The 17,980-nt window shown below is 36.5% G+C and overlaps 1 protein-coding gene across 1 annotated transcript in view; it reads right to left on the bottom strand.

The window, feature by feature from the left end:
* Positions 1-4,517: 4,517 nt before the first annotated feature.
* LOC129246261 (uncharacterized) overlaps positions 4,518-17,980 on the bottom strand; it is a 122,018-nt gene continuing 108,555 nt past the window's right edge. The window contains exon 9 of the mRNA XM_054885350.1: positions 4,518-5,456. Coding sequence (XP_054741325.1) covers positions 5,315-5,456 — 142 coding nt within the window. The 3' untranslated portion in view covers positions 4,518-5,314. The remainder of the gene's footprint in view (positions 5,457-17,980) is intronic.

Here is a 17,980-nt window from a genome sequence, read left to right as displayed (position 1 = left end):
AGGAAAACTAGCCTAAAGTGTATCTAAGATATATATAAGGCATAGCTCTCTCTTTCCTTTTCCTCTACGTTATATCTTTTTTCTCTCTCGTGGAACGAAAGTGCCCAAAACATTGCATGCCATTGAAATTTTACTCTCCATTCTCGCTCGTCCATCGACGCCTAAGAAATTTCACTTCAAAAATAAAAAATCACGCGTTGTTCTTCATCCATCCAATGAGCCGTAATGCACAATACTGTTTGATATAAATTGACCTGTTGAGAATAAAAATATTACGATTTTTACTTTTTTTTACTTTTATTTCAAGTTATTTATTCCTCCTAATACTAAGGAGTAACCGGTTTAATGAACAGTTACAGTGGCAAGTCTGCCAAAGAGTGATCTACAATTTTAATTAAACAATTAGAATCAACCAAAACCATGAACATTATTATTTACTGATCGCTATTCTACCCTGCTCTAACTTACTGCTACCCCATCTACCGCTCCTGTCGTTGATGCGCTGCCGTCATTGCCTCTGCCAGCGCATCCGCTTTTGCCACAATTGTTTAATGCAATTCAACATATACATAGTCCAGTCATTTAAGCTTAAATTAGCTAAGAAACTCGGAATTCGAGATACCTGTAAATACTTGTATATTGACACTCTAAATGTTGTCTCAAAACCTACATATGGTAGGGTGAAGGCAAATATTAAATTAAATATATGAATAAGTTCGTGCGGTTTTTTTTTCGAAATTTGAATTTCGGATCATTCCCATGGCTTTTAAACGTTTGGAAATGGTTGATTGATCAACTCCCAAAGTTTTTGCAACCTCTTCTTGCGTTTGAGCCGGATCTTGATCGAGCAATTCCTCCAATTCGGTATCCATGAACTTTGGCGGCGCGGTCAAAATCACCACTTTTAAAGCGTGCAAACCACTTCTGGCACGTTCGCTCAGCTAGAGCATGCACACCATAAACTTCCACCAAGATACGATGACTTTCGGCTGCTTTTTTCTTCATATTAAAGAATTCCCCGCAAAAACACATTATTTGGCACGAAATTCGACATTTTCAAGTGTGGTAAAAATATTGTTGTTTACGCTTCAAATAAAAAACTTATACTGACGTTTGTGCCTTACGACAGTAGCTCTCCAATGAATGTTTGGAAATGTGGATCGATGGAATAATAATCAAGTTACGCCATCTGTTGTAAAACCGCACGAACTTATCCATAGACCACAAAAATCGGGTTTTTGCGCTTATCTTGTAAATCTCATTTCCCATGGGTTTTTTGCTATTTCCTCTATAATAATCTCTGGCCCGAACAATTTTTTCCTCAAATGCTGCATCTAGTTCATCCAAGTTTGTCTTTTTCTCAAAAACTTTTAAAAATGATTTTTTTTCCTTTTTAAAAAGCGCAAAAGTTGTGTCAAAACTTTTAGTCGAGTATATCTCCGTTTTTATATTTTCTTTTCCAATTTTTTTAAAGAAAATTTCTTGTTCGTAAGACAGTGTACGCCGAATTAAAATGACAAGTAAATCAATATCTTGCCCAATTATAACTGCAGTTTTTTCAGACTTTGATTCTTCAATTGCAGTTTTAACAAGAAGAACATCCGCAACATCTCTGGCTTGTTTAGAAGTAATATTTGCAGCTTGTAATTTTTCAATTAACATATTAATGAACAAATAGAGAGTGGAACTCAAACTGTATTAGCAGTCTTTAATGCTTCGAAATCTATGAAAAGTCTCGGTCATCTTCGTTATATACATTTCGTCAAGTCTACAAAACTTAATAAACTTCTCCAGCTTTAAAATATTCCACCAACAAGTGCAGCTGCTCATCAACATTTCAAACGTGTATATTATCTAGTTCAAACTTGGTTAGGGCATGATTGGGCTCCAGGTATGGGGTTGGACAATGCAAAACGATTTTCTGGAGCCTATCATGACAAATTTACCACCTGCTCCAGAAGATTTCTACAACTCCAAGGAAAGCGAGCTTGCAACGCTCTTTAGATTGGGGCCATTGTAATGGGCAAGCTTGTCTCAATGCTCAACCATATCAGAGCGACATTAATGAAGATGGAACCTTTGACCCCGAAATCATGGAAGAACTTGAGACAAATGTTGTTGAAGACGATAATGAAGCCGAGTTTGAAATTCACCAGCAGCCGAAAGGCTTCGACGAAGAGGAAGAAGATGATTACAATTATAAATTGTAGTTTTCGTACCCTTTATTTTTGAAGTGAAAACTTCTTTAGAATCGTTGGGAATGATTTGAGACTCGATGAAACGAAAAAGCGACACTATGAAGCGTTATAGGTATGTTGATATACGTATATGTGTGTGGCTGCGTACTGCTGAGCCACGCTAGTATAGTGAGTATTGTAGTATGTATACTACACTGCCTATTACTTGCTTTGGTGTTTAGTTCAAGCGTCAATGGTATGTATGTTTGTATGTATGCTAGTACTAATGTGTGCGCGCCTGCGTATTACGGAGCCACGGTGAGCGAGAAGGCATTATGTTTACCTATATTACACTACCTAATACTTGCTCATACCAAGCGTCCTACGAATGTTTGTGTGTATGTTAGTACGTCTGTGTAATATACGCGTTACGACGCTCATAATAGCAACCGCGGTGCTGTATTGCGTCCCTATTTTTATATTCGTAAATATTTTCATTTTTAAATATTTACCGCAATTGCAGGCGGTGTTGCAATATACCACAATCAAAATGACGGTGCTCGTATTGTAACTCCACAGATAGATCTGAATGCACAGCAACTAGAATCAGCTCTCCAAAGTGGGAGAAATATGTGCATGCGAAACCAGATTGAGCAATGGAAAAACAGTTTTTATTGTGGCAATTTATATTTCACCGAATCAATCAATAAATAGCATCACGGAATTCATTCACGAAAATTTAATAAAGTATACACCAGAAGTATCGCGGATACTTAGAAAAGATTACGATAAAGTTCCAATGATTTTAAGTGGCGATTTTAACGTAAATTTTGCATTGGACACAGCGGTTCCTTTAATTGACTTTCTCAACAAAACATTCAATTTAAAAATGTGTAACAATCGCACTGAATCCACAACACGATCAAAATCATCATATTTTAGCTATCATAAGCCACTCGTATCATTTTTTGAAATTGAAAACATTGAGGGTGAATAATAATAAAATGAAGAAAATAAAATATGAACTTTATAGCAATATTATAATGAACCTATAATTATCCCGCTTCTAATGCTGCTTTCGTCTCATTCTCTCTCAGTTTGTTTTACGGAAGGTTTTACTTCTATCGCGTCTAACCGTTAGACTGGTATTTTTTTTTTACTTTCAATAAAAATAAATGTATTGAATAATTTTTTAATAAAAAGATTAATTTATCATGTAAGAAGTTATTAATATTAATTAGGTTAAAATTCAAAAATTCAAATATAATTCCTCTATTTTTATTAACCATTCTGCAATTACATGGGCAGGTAAGTGTTGTTAAGTAAATTAATACTGAATAAAAAGTGGATAGGTTAGGAAAAAATCATAAAATATAATATTATATAATAGTTAATAAAAATTGACAAATATTTATAATTATTGATTTATCGATGGCTCTGCAACTATATATAGGTATACGGCGTGTTTTCGACCGGAAACACCGGTTGACCTGAAGTGATCCAGTAACCGCGCGCTCTCTACCCTCTATCTCGAAAACGGTTCACCGCATAAAAAAATTTGTTCAACAAAATTTGTAGAGAATTTTGTATTCTGCAATATTGATAATAAATACAAATAGGAAAAAACCCATCAGAAATGAGATATTTACAAAATAAGCGCAAAAACCCGATTTTTGTGACCTTTGACCTTGAAATAGTTGCGAACACCCTACCATATAGTATGTAGGTTTTGAGACAACTTTTAGGGTGTCAATATTTGTATTGTATTTACAGACTTACAGCTGGGTATTTCGAGTTCCGAGGTGAACTTACTATAATGACTGGACTAATAGCAGACTACTGGCATTTCCTTGTGGAAAAATAATTTGTGGGTAGCTGCCCTTGATATTGACGTAGCACATCTTGTTATTGTAGCAGCACATAAGATGATGCTACAATAACAGCAGCACATAAGCTGATGCAGTTTCTTATTATTTCAAAATAAGTTGGAATGAAAAATAATTTGGAGTGACAAGTGTCAGCCACCAAAGGAATCTGAAAGTTTGTGTGAATAAGCACATAGCCGGTGTTAACTTATATTCGTAATAATTTTTTATTTTTTTATTTCAATATATTTATGGATAGAAACTTTTTACAATTGAAAAAAAGCTTAATAATATAATAAAAAATCGCATAAATTAACAAATAGAAAATAAATTATGTGTCTAATGAAATACTTTTTAGATTAATTACAAGTAAAATAAATAATATTAATAATAAATATGCAGCTAGCATTGAATTGCCCATAACGGTTAACAATTAATAGGTATTTAATTCTTCCCACACTCTTAAATCACTTAAATTCGAACTAATCGCGCAACCTCCACTGACTATTGAAGTGGTTGGTACTTCAGTTACAAACTTTAACACAAAAAGGTGCATCAAGTTCCATGAACATTTAATCCGCTTAATGCAAATTGGCTGCCAACCAGTTAAGTTTTTCCAAAGTGCAATTTACAACTATTCTTCTCAGAAATTGCTTTCACTGCAGACGCTTACTCGAGTGCCGGGAAGTATGCAAACTCTAAAGTAATGCAAAATAATTAGAACTTGAACGCTATTACGGCATGATTATGTAATTATTTATCGTTGCATACTTACGGGCGCTCGAGTTTCGAAAATAAGTACATGAAAGCAATATTGAAAATTAATTTCTTTACAGCAACAAGACAAAACAAAATGAAAACTGTATAGTTTTCCAAAACAATACGAAACAACTTCAAAGTAAATGAATATTTATGCCTAATCGTAAAATACCTAAATGTATAAAAAAATAATCAACTTACGCACTAATCCTATTTACAAAAGCAAAAGTAGTAAACAAAAGACTATCAAATTGAAAATCCATAGACTATTCAATGCTGCCGGGTAGCAAACCGTATTGGCTGTTTACGCTGTTTTTGTAGCACGCGGAACACTGGCAGTTAGTCAATTTAAAGTTTTGGTATTTTTGTTGTTTGTTGATGTTGTTTTTTGGCGCCTGAAATGCTACTAAGTAATATTTGGGCGCTCGCTACAAAGGCCAACACCTTTCATTCTTCTATGCGAAATGATTGATTTTGTGCCATTCACATGCCCGATTCGCCACCAAAAGCTACTCATTCCGTATTGATGCTGCATTGCGGATACAGGCGTAAACAATCCCTTTGATCCTGACCATCACGAGCTGCTTGTATGAAACGGTAGAAACGAATAACGGCACCATTTGGATTCGACACGGGTTGCAATTCACTTGTATCACTGCGTAAATTCGATTATCAGCATTTCAGAATTTGATGAAGTTATTGTTGTTGTTGTTGCATGTAAAGAGAGGGAAAATAGAGATTAATGATTAATGATAGACAAGTAGTGCGAGTAAGTATAGCTGGTTGTATTGACCTTGATGAAATTTTAGTTTAGGTGAGTAATGAGAACTGAGCTTAACATCTAACAACAAATCTCATTACAAGTAACGGGTAATTTTTTTGCTATTATCTTTTTAAACAGTTGCTTTAAAGAGCTGACGCACGTTTCGTGTTTTGCTTCACTGTCAAACATCTACAGTTTGATCTATTACAGGGTGGCTGATCAATTTTGCTACATTAAGAAACTCAAATAACTTTTTTTTTAGTGTAGGGAATTCATTTATTTTTTTTTTTCAAGTTGAAGGTCATTAAATTTTATTAAATGTAGCTTAACTAGTTTTAAAAATAATTGAATTTAAATGCCCCCCATGCTCGTTGACACAAGTGCGGCATCTTAGTAAAAAGTTGTTCATTGCTGCTTTGAGAGTTGCGACAGGAATAGCCGCAATTGTTGCCCGAATGGATTGTTTTAGTTCATCCAAATTTGTTGGCTTTGTTTTATAAACTTCTTGTTTACATAAACCCCACAAGAAAAAGTCAGGTGCAGTAAAGTCAGGCGACCTGGGGGGCCAACGAAATTCGGAGTTTCTTGAAATCAGTTTATTGGGAAATTTTCGTCGCAACTCTGTCGTAACAGTCTGGGCTATGTGAGACGTTGCCCTATCTTGTTGAAACCACACAGAGTTGAAAGGAATTCTCTTTCGGGTAGTTCTGGATAGAAAAATTCTTTCAGCATTTTCAAATAACGGTCTCCAGTAACCGTAACGGTGTGACCATTTTCTTCAAAAAATAAGGCCCGACAATACAGCGTGAAGAAACCGCACACCACATTGTCACGCGAAGAGGATGCAATTCCGTCTCGTGGAGTATCTGTGGGTTAGAAGTACTCCATATTCGACAATTTTGTTTGTTCACATTGCCGTTTAAATCGAAATGGGCCTCATCAGACATGAAAAGGTAGTTTAACATGTTTTGGTCTTCTTCCACCATTTGCAGGATCTTCTGGCAAAATTCCAAGCGAATCGGCAAGTCTGCTGCATTCAGTTTGTTAACCATTTGAATTTTGTAGGGAAATGGAGATCTTTGTGCATTATTGTTTGCAAAGACTGTCGGCTGACACCAAGTTGAGCAGATAAGCTTCTTGTTGAAACCCTTGGATTGCTTTGTATAGCTGCAGCTACAGCAGCGATCGTTTCCTCCGTCCGAACTGGTGGGTTTCGATGATAAGGCCTTCTTGCGACTGTTCCTTGCTCAGCAAAATTCTTCACCAGTCTCATTATGGTCCATCTGCTCGCGGGATCGCCGCCAAACATCCGCCTGTACTCTCTCTGTACCAAAACTACGGACTCCAGTGCGTAATAGCGGCGGACTATCCAAATTCTTGTTTGCGTGTCCCAGTTATCCATTTTAATAAATTTTAAAGATCAATCTGCAAATTAAAACAAAAATGGAACAGATAACTTAAAAAGAAAAAAAGTTATTCAATTTTTTTTTGGTAGCGGCTTTCATCCGCCACCCTGTATTTAACCGTGAATCGTCTTACAAACGAACAACGCTTGCGAATCATTGAATTTTATTATAAAAATGCGTGTTCTGGTAAGAAAGTTTATCGCGCGCTTCTTCCATTTTATGGTCAGTTTAATCGACACACTGAAGCGGATATTCCAGCTATTTAGAACCAAATTTACATTATTGGGCATCAAACCACCCACGTAGAGTGCGAACTGAAGAAAATATCGCAGCTGTAGCGGGTGTTTATGATGACCATCAATTATCGATTCGTCGCCGTTCGTCGTTCGCAGCAATTGTGCCTCTGTTACTCAACAACGTGGAAAATTTTGCGAAAGGATTTAGATTTAGGTGTTAAGCCTTTCAAAATACAGCTGGTGCAAGAATTGAAGCCGAACGACCTACCGCAACGCAGAATTTTTGGTGAATGGGCTCTTGGAAAGTTGGCCGAAGATCCAATTTTTTATCAAAAAATTGTGTTCAGCGACGAAGCTCATTTTTGGATCAATGGGTACGTAAATAAGCAGAATTGTCGAACTTGGAGTAACGTAACTGTGAACGGTGAGCGCTACCGTGAAATGATATCCAACTTTTTTTTGCCCAAAATGCAAGAGCTTGACTTGCATGACATGTGGTTCCAGCAAGACGGTGCCACATGCCACACATCACGCGTAACAATGGGCTTGTTGAGAGACGAGTTCGGTGAACATTTTATTTCACGTTCGGTACCTGTCAATTGGCCACCCAGATCGTGCGATATAACGCCTTTAGATTATTTTTTGTGGGGCTATGTTAAAGCTCATGTCTATTCAGACAAGCCTGCTTCAATTAACGCATTGGAAGACAACATTAAAGCATTTATATGTGACATAGCGGCCGAAACATTGGAAAGAGTATGCCAAAATTGGACTAAGCGGATAGACCATTTGAAGTGCAGTCGCGGTCAACATTTGCATGAAATAATCTTCAAACATTAAATTAGTCCATATAATTCCTATCGATTTAAATAAAAATTTCATGCACTTTTCTGACTTTAACGTGTGTTTTTTTGAAAAACTTTCCTATAGCTCTTAAAAAATCACCCTTTATATACCGGAAATGGTAGTAATGGTGTGATGAGTAAAAGTTACCCAGGAAAAATTTCACACATGAAACTGTGAATTTTACAAGGATTCGCTTTTATATTCCTCGCATTTGCAACTGTAACTGAGCTGACAAGTGACGGACAGATTAGAGGCGGATACTCGTATATGGCGCGAAACGGTGATTACAAGAGGCGAAAGTGAACAGAGACTGGTGTGATTTGAGGCTGGTTTTTTCGGTAAGCGAAAGTGATTAAAAGTCGAGACGCACAACAAGCGACAGAGAACGGAACCGGGGACGAAAGGAACCGCACATCACAAGAGACAGATTAGAGGCGGACATATACAAGAAACGGGAGTAAATCGAAAACGCTGTGCTGCAATTCGTTACTTTTACCGAGAAATTTGGTATTTTTTAGGATAAATCTACACATAATGATTTCACTTACGAGCTTTATTTGTTCTTTTTCAGTGAGTTAAAAAATTCATCTCGCCCAAAAGATGGAATTAATTCGTAAAAATTTTTGTGCGATCATTTATTAAGATTTTCGACTTGAATTGAGCGAGATCTTCGACTTTTGGTGTAGAAGCACCATATTTAGCCACGATGGAACGCTGGTACCACGAATGCCAAGCGCATAATTTGACAACTGCCCAAAAAGAAGACTCGTGTCGATTTGTGCACGAAAATGTTGAAGAAGTTCAGTCGCGGTGGTTCAAAATACGTCTATGGCATCGTAAATAGGGTCGAATCCTGGCTCTATTCAGATGAGCCAGAAACAAAGCAGCTATCGACAGTATGGAGATCCAAAACAAGCTTAATTCACGAAAAGTTGTTTGCGTAAGAATCACCTCAAAGCAAATGATTGTCGGTTTTTTGGAAATTTTGGTCATCTTGCAGCTGTACTCGTATAATAGAGAAACTTAAAATCGACAATTCTCAGTAGTACAAAACTATTTGTGTGCCAGAAGTTTTCCAAGAATTAAGGAAAACCAATCGCTGAAAACGTATCATCCTTCACCAAGGCAATGCGAGCTGCCACGTTTCAGCTTACACAATAGAGTTTTTGAGTACTCAAAAGATAGAGTTAATGGGCCATCGGCCTCACAGCCCTAATTTGTCCGCTAATGAACATCAACATTAAAATGCAAGGAGAACCTTTCAAGTTTTTAAACAGATGGCTTTGGAGGTATCATATTGTGAGTGGTAAAAGTGCTTTGAAAATTGTTTGAAGTGAATGCAGACGTATATTGACGTCCAACGTGAATGTTTTGAAAATCAAAAAAGTCATTTTCATTATTATTTTGCTCTGATTTTATTACGAGGCGCAAATATTTAAGGTAAACCTCATATTCCCTAAGTATACTCTCTCAGACTCTCTTTTGCCTTCCTTATTTTCTCACTGAGCCTAAATACCTGTATTGAACCGTACATAAGCATGGTGAAAATAATTGAGAAAGTGTGGCCAATATTAGACGGTTATGCCGCTCCCTGCGAGTGTAACAGAATCAACTGATAGGCTGACGTAACTGGGTTCACGAAGCGGTTTGTTTACAAAAAAACTAAAACTGCGATTGTGTTAGTGATATACGAAAAGAATCAATACAATGTCACTTCATTGCTGCCTGAACAACGACTGATTGGGCGAGTGTGTTATCGCAGAGAATTCGGCTGCCGAATCCCCCGTAACGTGTCTGCTGAATTTCCCTTCACAATTTTATTTTTTCCATAGTTATTGGCCAAATCTTGTAAATATGTCATCCTTGGTACATTACCAGTATCGGAGCAAAACTGTTAAAAGTTGGTGAAGGTGGCTTGACTTTAGTCCACATTGCACATTGTTACGTTATTTTGATCAGGTGCATGAATTAAAAAATAAACAATTATTTTTGCTTATTGCTTCTATACAACACATCGCCCAAAGAGTATTGGTTTCATAACCAAAATCAATAAGTATTCCCTGTGGAGTTTAAAGGTTAGTGTATGGTATTGGTCGATTCATCACTAATAAAACTGCTTATCTCGCTTCGAATTTATTATTGTATGAGAGAAAGTTAGATTATTTGAGCTTATGAACGCTTCATATACCCAGTAGAACCGAGAATACTCACTCCTCATGCTCTTTTGTATACCCGCTTTTTCCATTGTTGGCCCTATGATAAAGCGTAAAAGAAAAACTCTTTTTCCTCACCCAAATGAATAATGAGAGAGTTTTTGCCAATAATTTCGCATTTTTCTCAGCCGAGCAATGGGAGTTTTGTAGAATCATTCCTCAAACCTTCTATATAAAAAATTTAAGAGTCATCTGCGAAACTTCCTAATCAAGCAATTAAGAGTACTCGTAAAAACCTCATAAACGAGCAATGAGAGACTAGCAAAGTAGCAAAATTACCCATTTGTAAGCGATAAGACTAGAATGTTTTTTTGGTTCAATACCTTAATTTAATCCAGACACAATGTGACAATACAATTTTTTATAATGAACGATTTTTTTCAATTGCTAAATTAAAACAAAGAAATAACGGAGAAATCTCTTTCATGGCTATAAAATCGTATCAAGAGGAGAGTGCTCGTTTAATCATCGCATGTGGAGATCTCCCCTTTTGCTCCAAAATGAATAACATTAGTGTACATAACGGATACATCTCTTCTCGCTCTTTTATTCGTTGCTTGGGGAGACCTCACTTCAAGTTCAACCGGCCACATATATGCCCATACATATATACATATCCATATGGGCATTTATGTGCACGTACATAGCCTTGAATTTCATGCGTGGTGCCTTCCGGGCAGCGCTGCCCACGCTGCTCTGTAAGTTTAAAAAACAAAAAACAAAAAAAAAAAACACGTGATGGAGACAATTTTCTGAGTACTCAATGTGACACATTCACCGTTAAACATTAAAGTTCACAGCTGGATTGAGATTTTTTTTAATGAATTGGTTTATTCCCTCTGCCTTCTTTCGTCAATTGTTTGAACCGTTTATTGCACACGCTGAAAGTGGATAATTACGTGCAGCCATGACGCCAAGTATCTACTGTAGGGATATTAAAATCCTCGTTTGATTTCTTACGAGAAAATAAGTGCTTTGTCATGTTTTATCGCTCATTTTTAATTCACTTTGAGGAGTGAAAAGTTCTTAATGGAATATGTGATGAGCTTCTCAGCTAAATATGAATATGAAAAAAGGAAGGAATTTTTGGAACATGTTCCATACTGATGGAAGAAATATCTCATATTTTTGTAAATAAAATTTATAACACAGTAAAGTAAACTCCCAGTTTGCCGTATAACAATGCAAAGGAGGTTAGGGATAATTTGCGGCATCAACCTTTTTTAATATGATTTTTGTTTCTACTTAGGGGTGTCAAAGTTTTTTTTGCTTTTTATAAAGTGAAATCACAATATTCTTACTCATAAATTGCATACCAAATACTGTGTGGAAATTCTTTCTCTACATTTTTAAAATATGAGGATTTTTGTTGCCTTTTCAGGGGGAAAACGGCGCAAAATCTCATTTTCGTATTTAAATAGTTGGCTTCATAAAAAGTTGGCTTTAATCAAAGCTTAAATTCATTCTCTCTATTTCTATATAGAACTTGGTGCCTTGATTTTATTGTAAACATTTATGTATTAAATCGTAGTCCTTCCCATGCAAGTACCAATTCCTTTCTGTTTTCCTGAAACGGACACAAATTACCCTTTTGTGAAGGAAGTAGAGGGTTAAAATGTTACAAAAAAGGAATATTCCACATAATCCACATATTTTTTATTATTGATTGCCCATGCCATTTAATTCTAATAAGGGGTAAACTTAGATTTTTCAAAAAAAACAAAAAAGACGGAAACTCTTAAAACGGTGTATGACAGATATTATTGTTTAACTCCCTTTAAAAATGTACAGTTCTAAAAACCTTCTTATGTTGTTTTTTTTTGTTATGTACGATGTAATTGTTAGAAAATGAAGATAGGCTAAGAGAGTCATCAGCAATTGTTGAGAAGCAACACATTTTTATATTAGCGCCAGCAGCTATCACGTCTATTTTCAGGGGTTATATGATTCCAGTTCGGTAGCAACGAATTCTAATTCACTGAGCTACAGATACCGATTTCTCATAAAGCTCAGATAAGTATTCTTTCCATAATTTACCGAATTTGTTAGCCGATCACAGTTCTTCGTCACAACTCATCTGTTCCAACATCAGATAAGAGAATTTATACGGTGGTGGGTAATTCTCTCTGAGAGTTTGCTTAAAATCGAACAGTGTGGAAAACTACTTCTCCATTTCGAACGGCTGCTTATAAACTTCAGGAATTACTTGAGAACACCACTCAATGGTTCGACAAATGGGGAATCAAAATAAACGAAGATAAAACCGCCCACGTCACATACACTAACAAGAGAAAAAAAAAACAATACAATCCAATATGCATAAAGAATAAACAAATCCACCACGACACAAAGGCAAAATACTTGGGTATGATTATAGACAATAAACTTAACTGGAAGTTACACATTGGACAAAAACGACGCGAAATCAAGACTAGGTTTAAACAACTTCATTGGCTTTTGGGAAAAAATTCAACGCTCTCACTAGAAAATAAGATACTAATATACAAAGTAATTATAACACCAATATGGAAATATGGCTCAGAGCTTTGGGGAACTGCAAGCAGTACAAATATAAAAATTATACAACAAACGCAAAATAAGATACTCCGTATAATATCAAAAGCAGAGTGGTATGTACTAAATGATAATATCCATCGAGAACTTAAAGTGAAAACAGTCCATGAAGAAATACACAACAACAGCTTAAGACACACAAACCGACTCCTAGAACATTCTAACAGGGAAATTCGACAACTTGCATTAAAAGAGGAAACCGAGACGAGGAGGCTTAAGCGCAAACGACCAACTGACCTGCAGATGTAAATGGTGTCACAATTTTATGAATAAATATATAATTAAATAACGAGTTAATTTTTTTTGAATAAATGTATATAGTGGTATTGGCTTCTAAATACTGTTGAAACCCAAACAGAAAGAAAAATTGTAAATATTTTAAGTTGAAATAGAAACAATAATAAAGGGTGTAAAAAAAAAAATGTTATAGCACCTGACCTCGCCTACAGTTTACATAGTTGCCAAAGCAGAAAAGCACTTTACCTACCAGATTGTGCTCAATCTGCTAAAGAGGTGTGGATTCATTGCTAGATATACAGTAAAGTCATTGATACTGGCAACTTTCTTCTGCTCAAAATCTTGGTCGCCAAACAGTATTAGTTTTCAGATTAGTCCAATTTTTGTGTCGTCACGGCGGCTAAGGGCATCAGGAGATGTTCTTATGATTATCCATAGTTAAAGTTTCTAGATTTTTAAACAAGGGTGGAGACTTGCGATTCATATATTTAGCGACAAAACTGCTGGCGCTATTCTTCGGAAAGTTTCTTTTTATTTTCTTTTTTTATAAAGCATCCCTGGTATATAGACTGTTTTAAATTGTGTTATATTTTCAGAAGATTACATATCAGCTTTTAAGAGAGTTTCTAAGGCTTTTATAGAGTTTCGCATTCATTCATTGTTAAAAAATTAGCATGCCTTGGCTTCCATTTTATATTATATTTCTCCGTTAGTTCAAGTGGTATCTCCTGAAGCGTAGATGTGTAGTTGTTGTTGACAAAGATCAGTCAAATTCTTTTATTGCGTCATCTGGAGTCCCACAATGTAGTATTTTGGATCCATTGCTAACTGTATGGTTTATTGATGGCATGACAGTCCAGAGTATTGTTTACAAGCGCGCGCAAACATTTTGCCGAGAGTGAACGCAAGAAAGGGAAATCAGTAATGGATTTCCAACGTATTAATGTGATTGGATTATATTTGTCTGGAATATCACAACCAGCGATTACTCACCAGCTCGAGTACCTTAAAGCAAATAAAGTTTTTGTTTATTGCACCATTACTCGTTACAACGATACTGGTAGTATGGGGAAACGTTATGGAGGTGGTCATCAAAAGACTTCAACGTCACGCGAAATGGTTGAAAAAGTGAAGAAGCGACTTGAGCGAAATCCCCGACGAAGTGCCAATCAAATGGCGAAAGAGCTGAAAATATCTGACCATAGCATCCGCCACGTACTGAAAAATGATCTTAAAGTCAAGCCTCACAAGATCCAAAAGGCGCAGGATCTCATACCAAAGCAGCAACAAGTCAGACTTGAGAGAGCGAAGGAGTTGCTTCGATCTCAACATTCTGGTTTATGACGAGAAAATTTTTCAAATTGACCAATTCGTAAACTTCCAAAAGGATAGAGTTTATTTGACCAACCGTTTATACGAGAACTTAAGTCATGGATTGGCCACCAGGAGACAGCACCCGCCACAAGTAATGGTTTGGGCCACTGTAACCGCAGATGGGCGCTCTCCAATCTTTTTTATCAAGCCTGGCGTTAAGGAAAATCCGAAATGTTATTGGAAAAGTATTCTGGAAGTTGCTTTGAAGCCGTGGACAGACAAACATTTTGGTGGCAGACCACGGACGTTTCAACAGGACTAGGCACCGTCTCACAAATCTCGAGTGTCCCAAGAATGACTAAACAACAACGTTCCGAACTGCATAACGTCCACACAATAGCTCTCAAATTCACCAGACACGAATCTGATTGATTATTCTCTTTATGCGATTTTCGAAAGCAAAGTTCGAAATAAAAGATTCACCAGTCTTGAGGCGCTGAAAAAAGTCATTGTCCACGATTAGGCCAAAATACCTGCAAGTCACATTCGGGCAGCTTGCGATTCGTTTCTGGACCGTCTCAAGGCCATAGTCAAGACAAAAGGTGGTCAATTCGAGCATGAGTTGATTGATTGATTTTTAATTTTGTATTATTTTCACACATTTTTTACTTTGAATTGAATAAAAGTAATTTTCTGAACTAAGTTTATGTCCTTTTTAATTGGTTACACTTCGAGTGAAAGGTCCTGTATTACCCGTAAATTTTGTTTCTGAATTTTGTTACGCAAAGCTGTCAACCATGGTGAAACGATTTTTAGAGGTGTGCTCGATTGGCACCCCATTTCTCATGTAGTAACTGCAAAATCACTTAGAAAGTAAGAAAATATATCAAAGATTTAAGGAAAATATATATTTTGCATCGCGAAAAGATTTTTAGAGTTATGCTTTTGAACTGACCATTATTCGACTCTGTGCGAAATTGACAGAATCAGCTGCAGGGCTGACGTCACTTGCGATGTGTTTTCAAAAAAAACGGAGATGTGTTGGTGATATAGGAAAAATATCAACCGATAACACTTCGTGGCCATCTGAACAAGGACTGATTCGACGAGTGTGAAATGATCATGCAGAATTCGGCTGCATGAATAATTAATTTATGAATTATTGATGCATTAATCTTAGGTATACGATTTAGACACTTTAGGAATAACAGCGTATTTTTTTGAGAGTTAATGAAAAAATAAAAAATTGCGAAAAATAAAAACTATTTTTTTTTTTAATAAAATGTTGTGCACAAGTAGAATTAATTTCGCTTTGTCGCAATCATCGAAATTAACTATTTGGTTGCCGTTCTACTGATAAAAGCAACGCAACACAATTAAATGCTTGTCATCAACGCTATTGTCATTTCCTTTAGTTGCTTCTGCTGCTGCTTATTCTTATTTTCCTACTTAATGCCATTGTTGATTCCTCGCTTGAGTAAATTTGAGTGCCTTAATGGCATTACTGGCGTCAGTCAGTCTCACAACGACGTTCGGTGCAATGAAGAATAAAAAAAAGCACAACTCTGCAAATGGAATACTTTTGTAAACATGAAATGGCTAAATTACACAGATTTACTGTTATGATTCATTTTGACTGACGGCAGATGCACAAATTATGCATGACTGAGTGACTAAAAACTTATTAAAGAAAAGTTGCTGAAATAGGAGATAATGCGAAATAATAATCTGTGGCTTCCTATTGAGTTCGAAATTCGTATTTAATAACGAAATCGCGAAAGAAAGTAAATTTTAAATGCAGGGTGTTTTTTAAGCGCTTGAAAACTTGAAGTGATAATAAAAAACAGATGTATATATATTTTACAGCATTTATTTTTGAATATAAAATCCGGCATATTTTTGCCGCAGCTACGCATTAGATTTATAGGAGGCTTGCTCTTCAACCTCATGGTCGTTTGTGCCCTGCACCTATGAGTTTCATGGTACATTGGCAAAGTCCAATTTTTGACTACTTCTTCCAATAAATCTGGCGGTATGCCGTTAATAATGGCTTGCATATAAATCCATTCTTAAGCGCGCTATTCGGCAGTTTGAGTCCTTTTGTTGGAGTAAAAGATAGTTTATGTTTAGCTAATTAATTTTTGAAAACCAAACGGTTGCTTCTTCCTCATTTGAAAAGAAATAAAGACCGGTAATGGCGCTTGATGGAAAGACAAACGCCCCAAAGAAGTTTACAAATCGTAGAATTGTATTACCAAAATCGACGCTCTGTGAAAAGTGTTCATATCACGCACTGGATAACTTTTGGTGTATATAACGGTTCAGCCTATGCCTCGTATGAGCCTCATATTTTCGGCTTAATGGCTACGTCAATGGGCAAAATTGTCGTATTTGGGCTAAAAAGCAACCCGATGTCATTCGATAACAGCCCAGAGTTTGATGCGGACTCAGGGCTGGAGGAATCATCGACCCATATTTCGTCAAAGAAGAGGCTGACGCCAAAATAACATTGAATGGCGAACGCTAGCGAAAAACGAAACAATGGATTTACTACGTCATCGTTTCGGGGGCTAATTTAGCTCTCGTCTCGGAACCAGTGGGTTGGCCAGCAAAATCGGGAGACATCACACCTTTGGACTTCTATTTGTGGGGTATGTAAAGTCTAAATGTTTTGTGGATAGACCAGCTGCAATGGAGGTGTTGGAAGCCAACATTACTAAAGTTATTCACAAGAAATCGGCCGGAGTCCTCCAGCGAGTCACTCAAAATTGATGTTAACGGATGACCGAATTACGGCCCAGTTGCGGCCAAAGGGACTATTTAAAAAAAAACGGATATAAACCCTCCGACACTGAAAGTATTAGAAGCGGTAGCAATTGGTGGTAGGGAAGGAAGAGGAAGATCTCTTCTGCCTTAGAAAGATCTTGGCTTCACTTGGTGTTTCCAACTGGCGCCGTTTAGCACGCCAATCAAAAAGAGGAAGGATTAGTTACAATTGCAAAACTTCGAATTTTTGTTTAAAAATTATCCAATTATATTTTTTTCCGGGGTGGTGACACTGGCTAAAGTTATAAAAAATTCACATTTTAGCAGTGCTCTCAAGAGAAAAATATTAAAAAGACACCAACGAAGAAACAAGGGCGAAGTCCAAAATAAACAGACAGGCGTCATAAAAATGTTCTTGATGCATTGAAGTTATATCCCTAGCAGACTTCCAGTGAAAGCTTGGTGACATTCGGTTCAGTGGAAGCAAAGTTATTGCGCCTAAAGTGTCAGTTTGTTTGTGCCATCGGCACAAAAATGAGTTTTAAACAAAGAGCTAATATCAAATTTTGTTTTTAAATCGGTGAAATGTTTACCGAAACATTTAAATTGATGAAAAAAGTGTATGGCGATGATTGTCTATCTCGTGCCAGAGTTCAGAGTGGTTTACACGTTTCATAGATGCTTGTGAGTACATAAATGACAAGGAACATACAGGCCGCCTAAAATCAGTAATCACCGAAAACTTCATAGATATTGTTCGTAAGTTTAGCAAAAATGAACCGAAATCATCGTTGAAATTCATGGAATTGGAGTCGAATGTCTCC

This window comes from Anastrepha obliqua, chromosome 1, assembly GCF_027943255.1.
Source record: "Anastrepha obliqua isolate idAnaObli1 chromosome 1, idAnaObli1_1.0, whole genome shotgun sequence".
In the NCBI taxonomy this organism is placed as follows: Eukaryota; Metazoa; Arthropoda; class Insecta; order Diptera; family Tephritidae; genus Anastrepha; species Anastrepha obliqua.
This window is presented reverse-complemented; position numbering and strand designations above follow the sequence as displayed.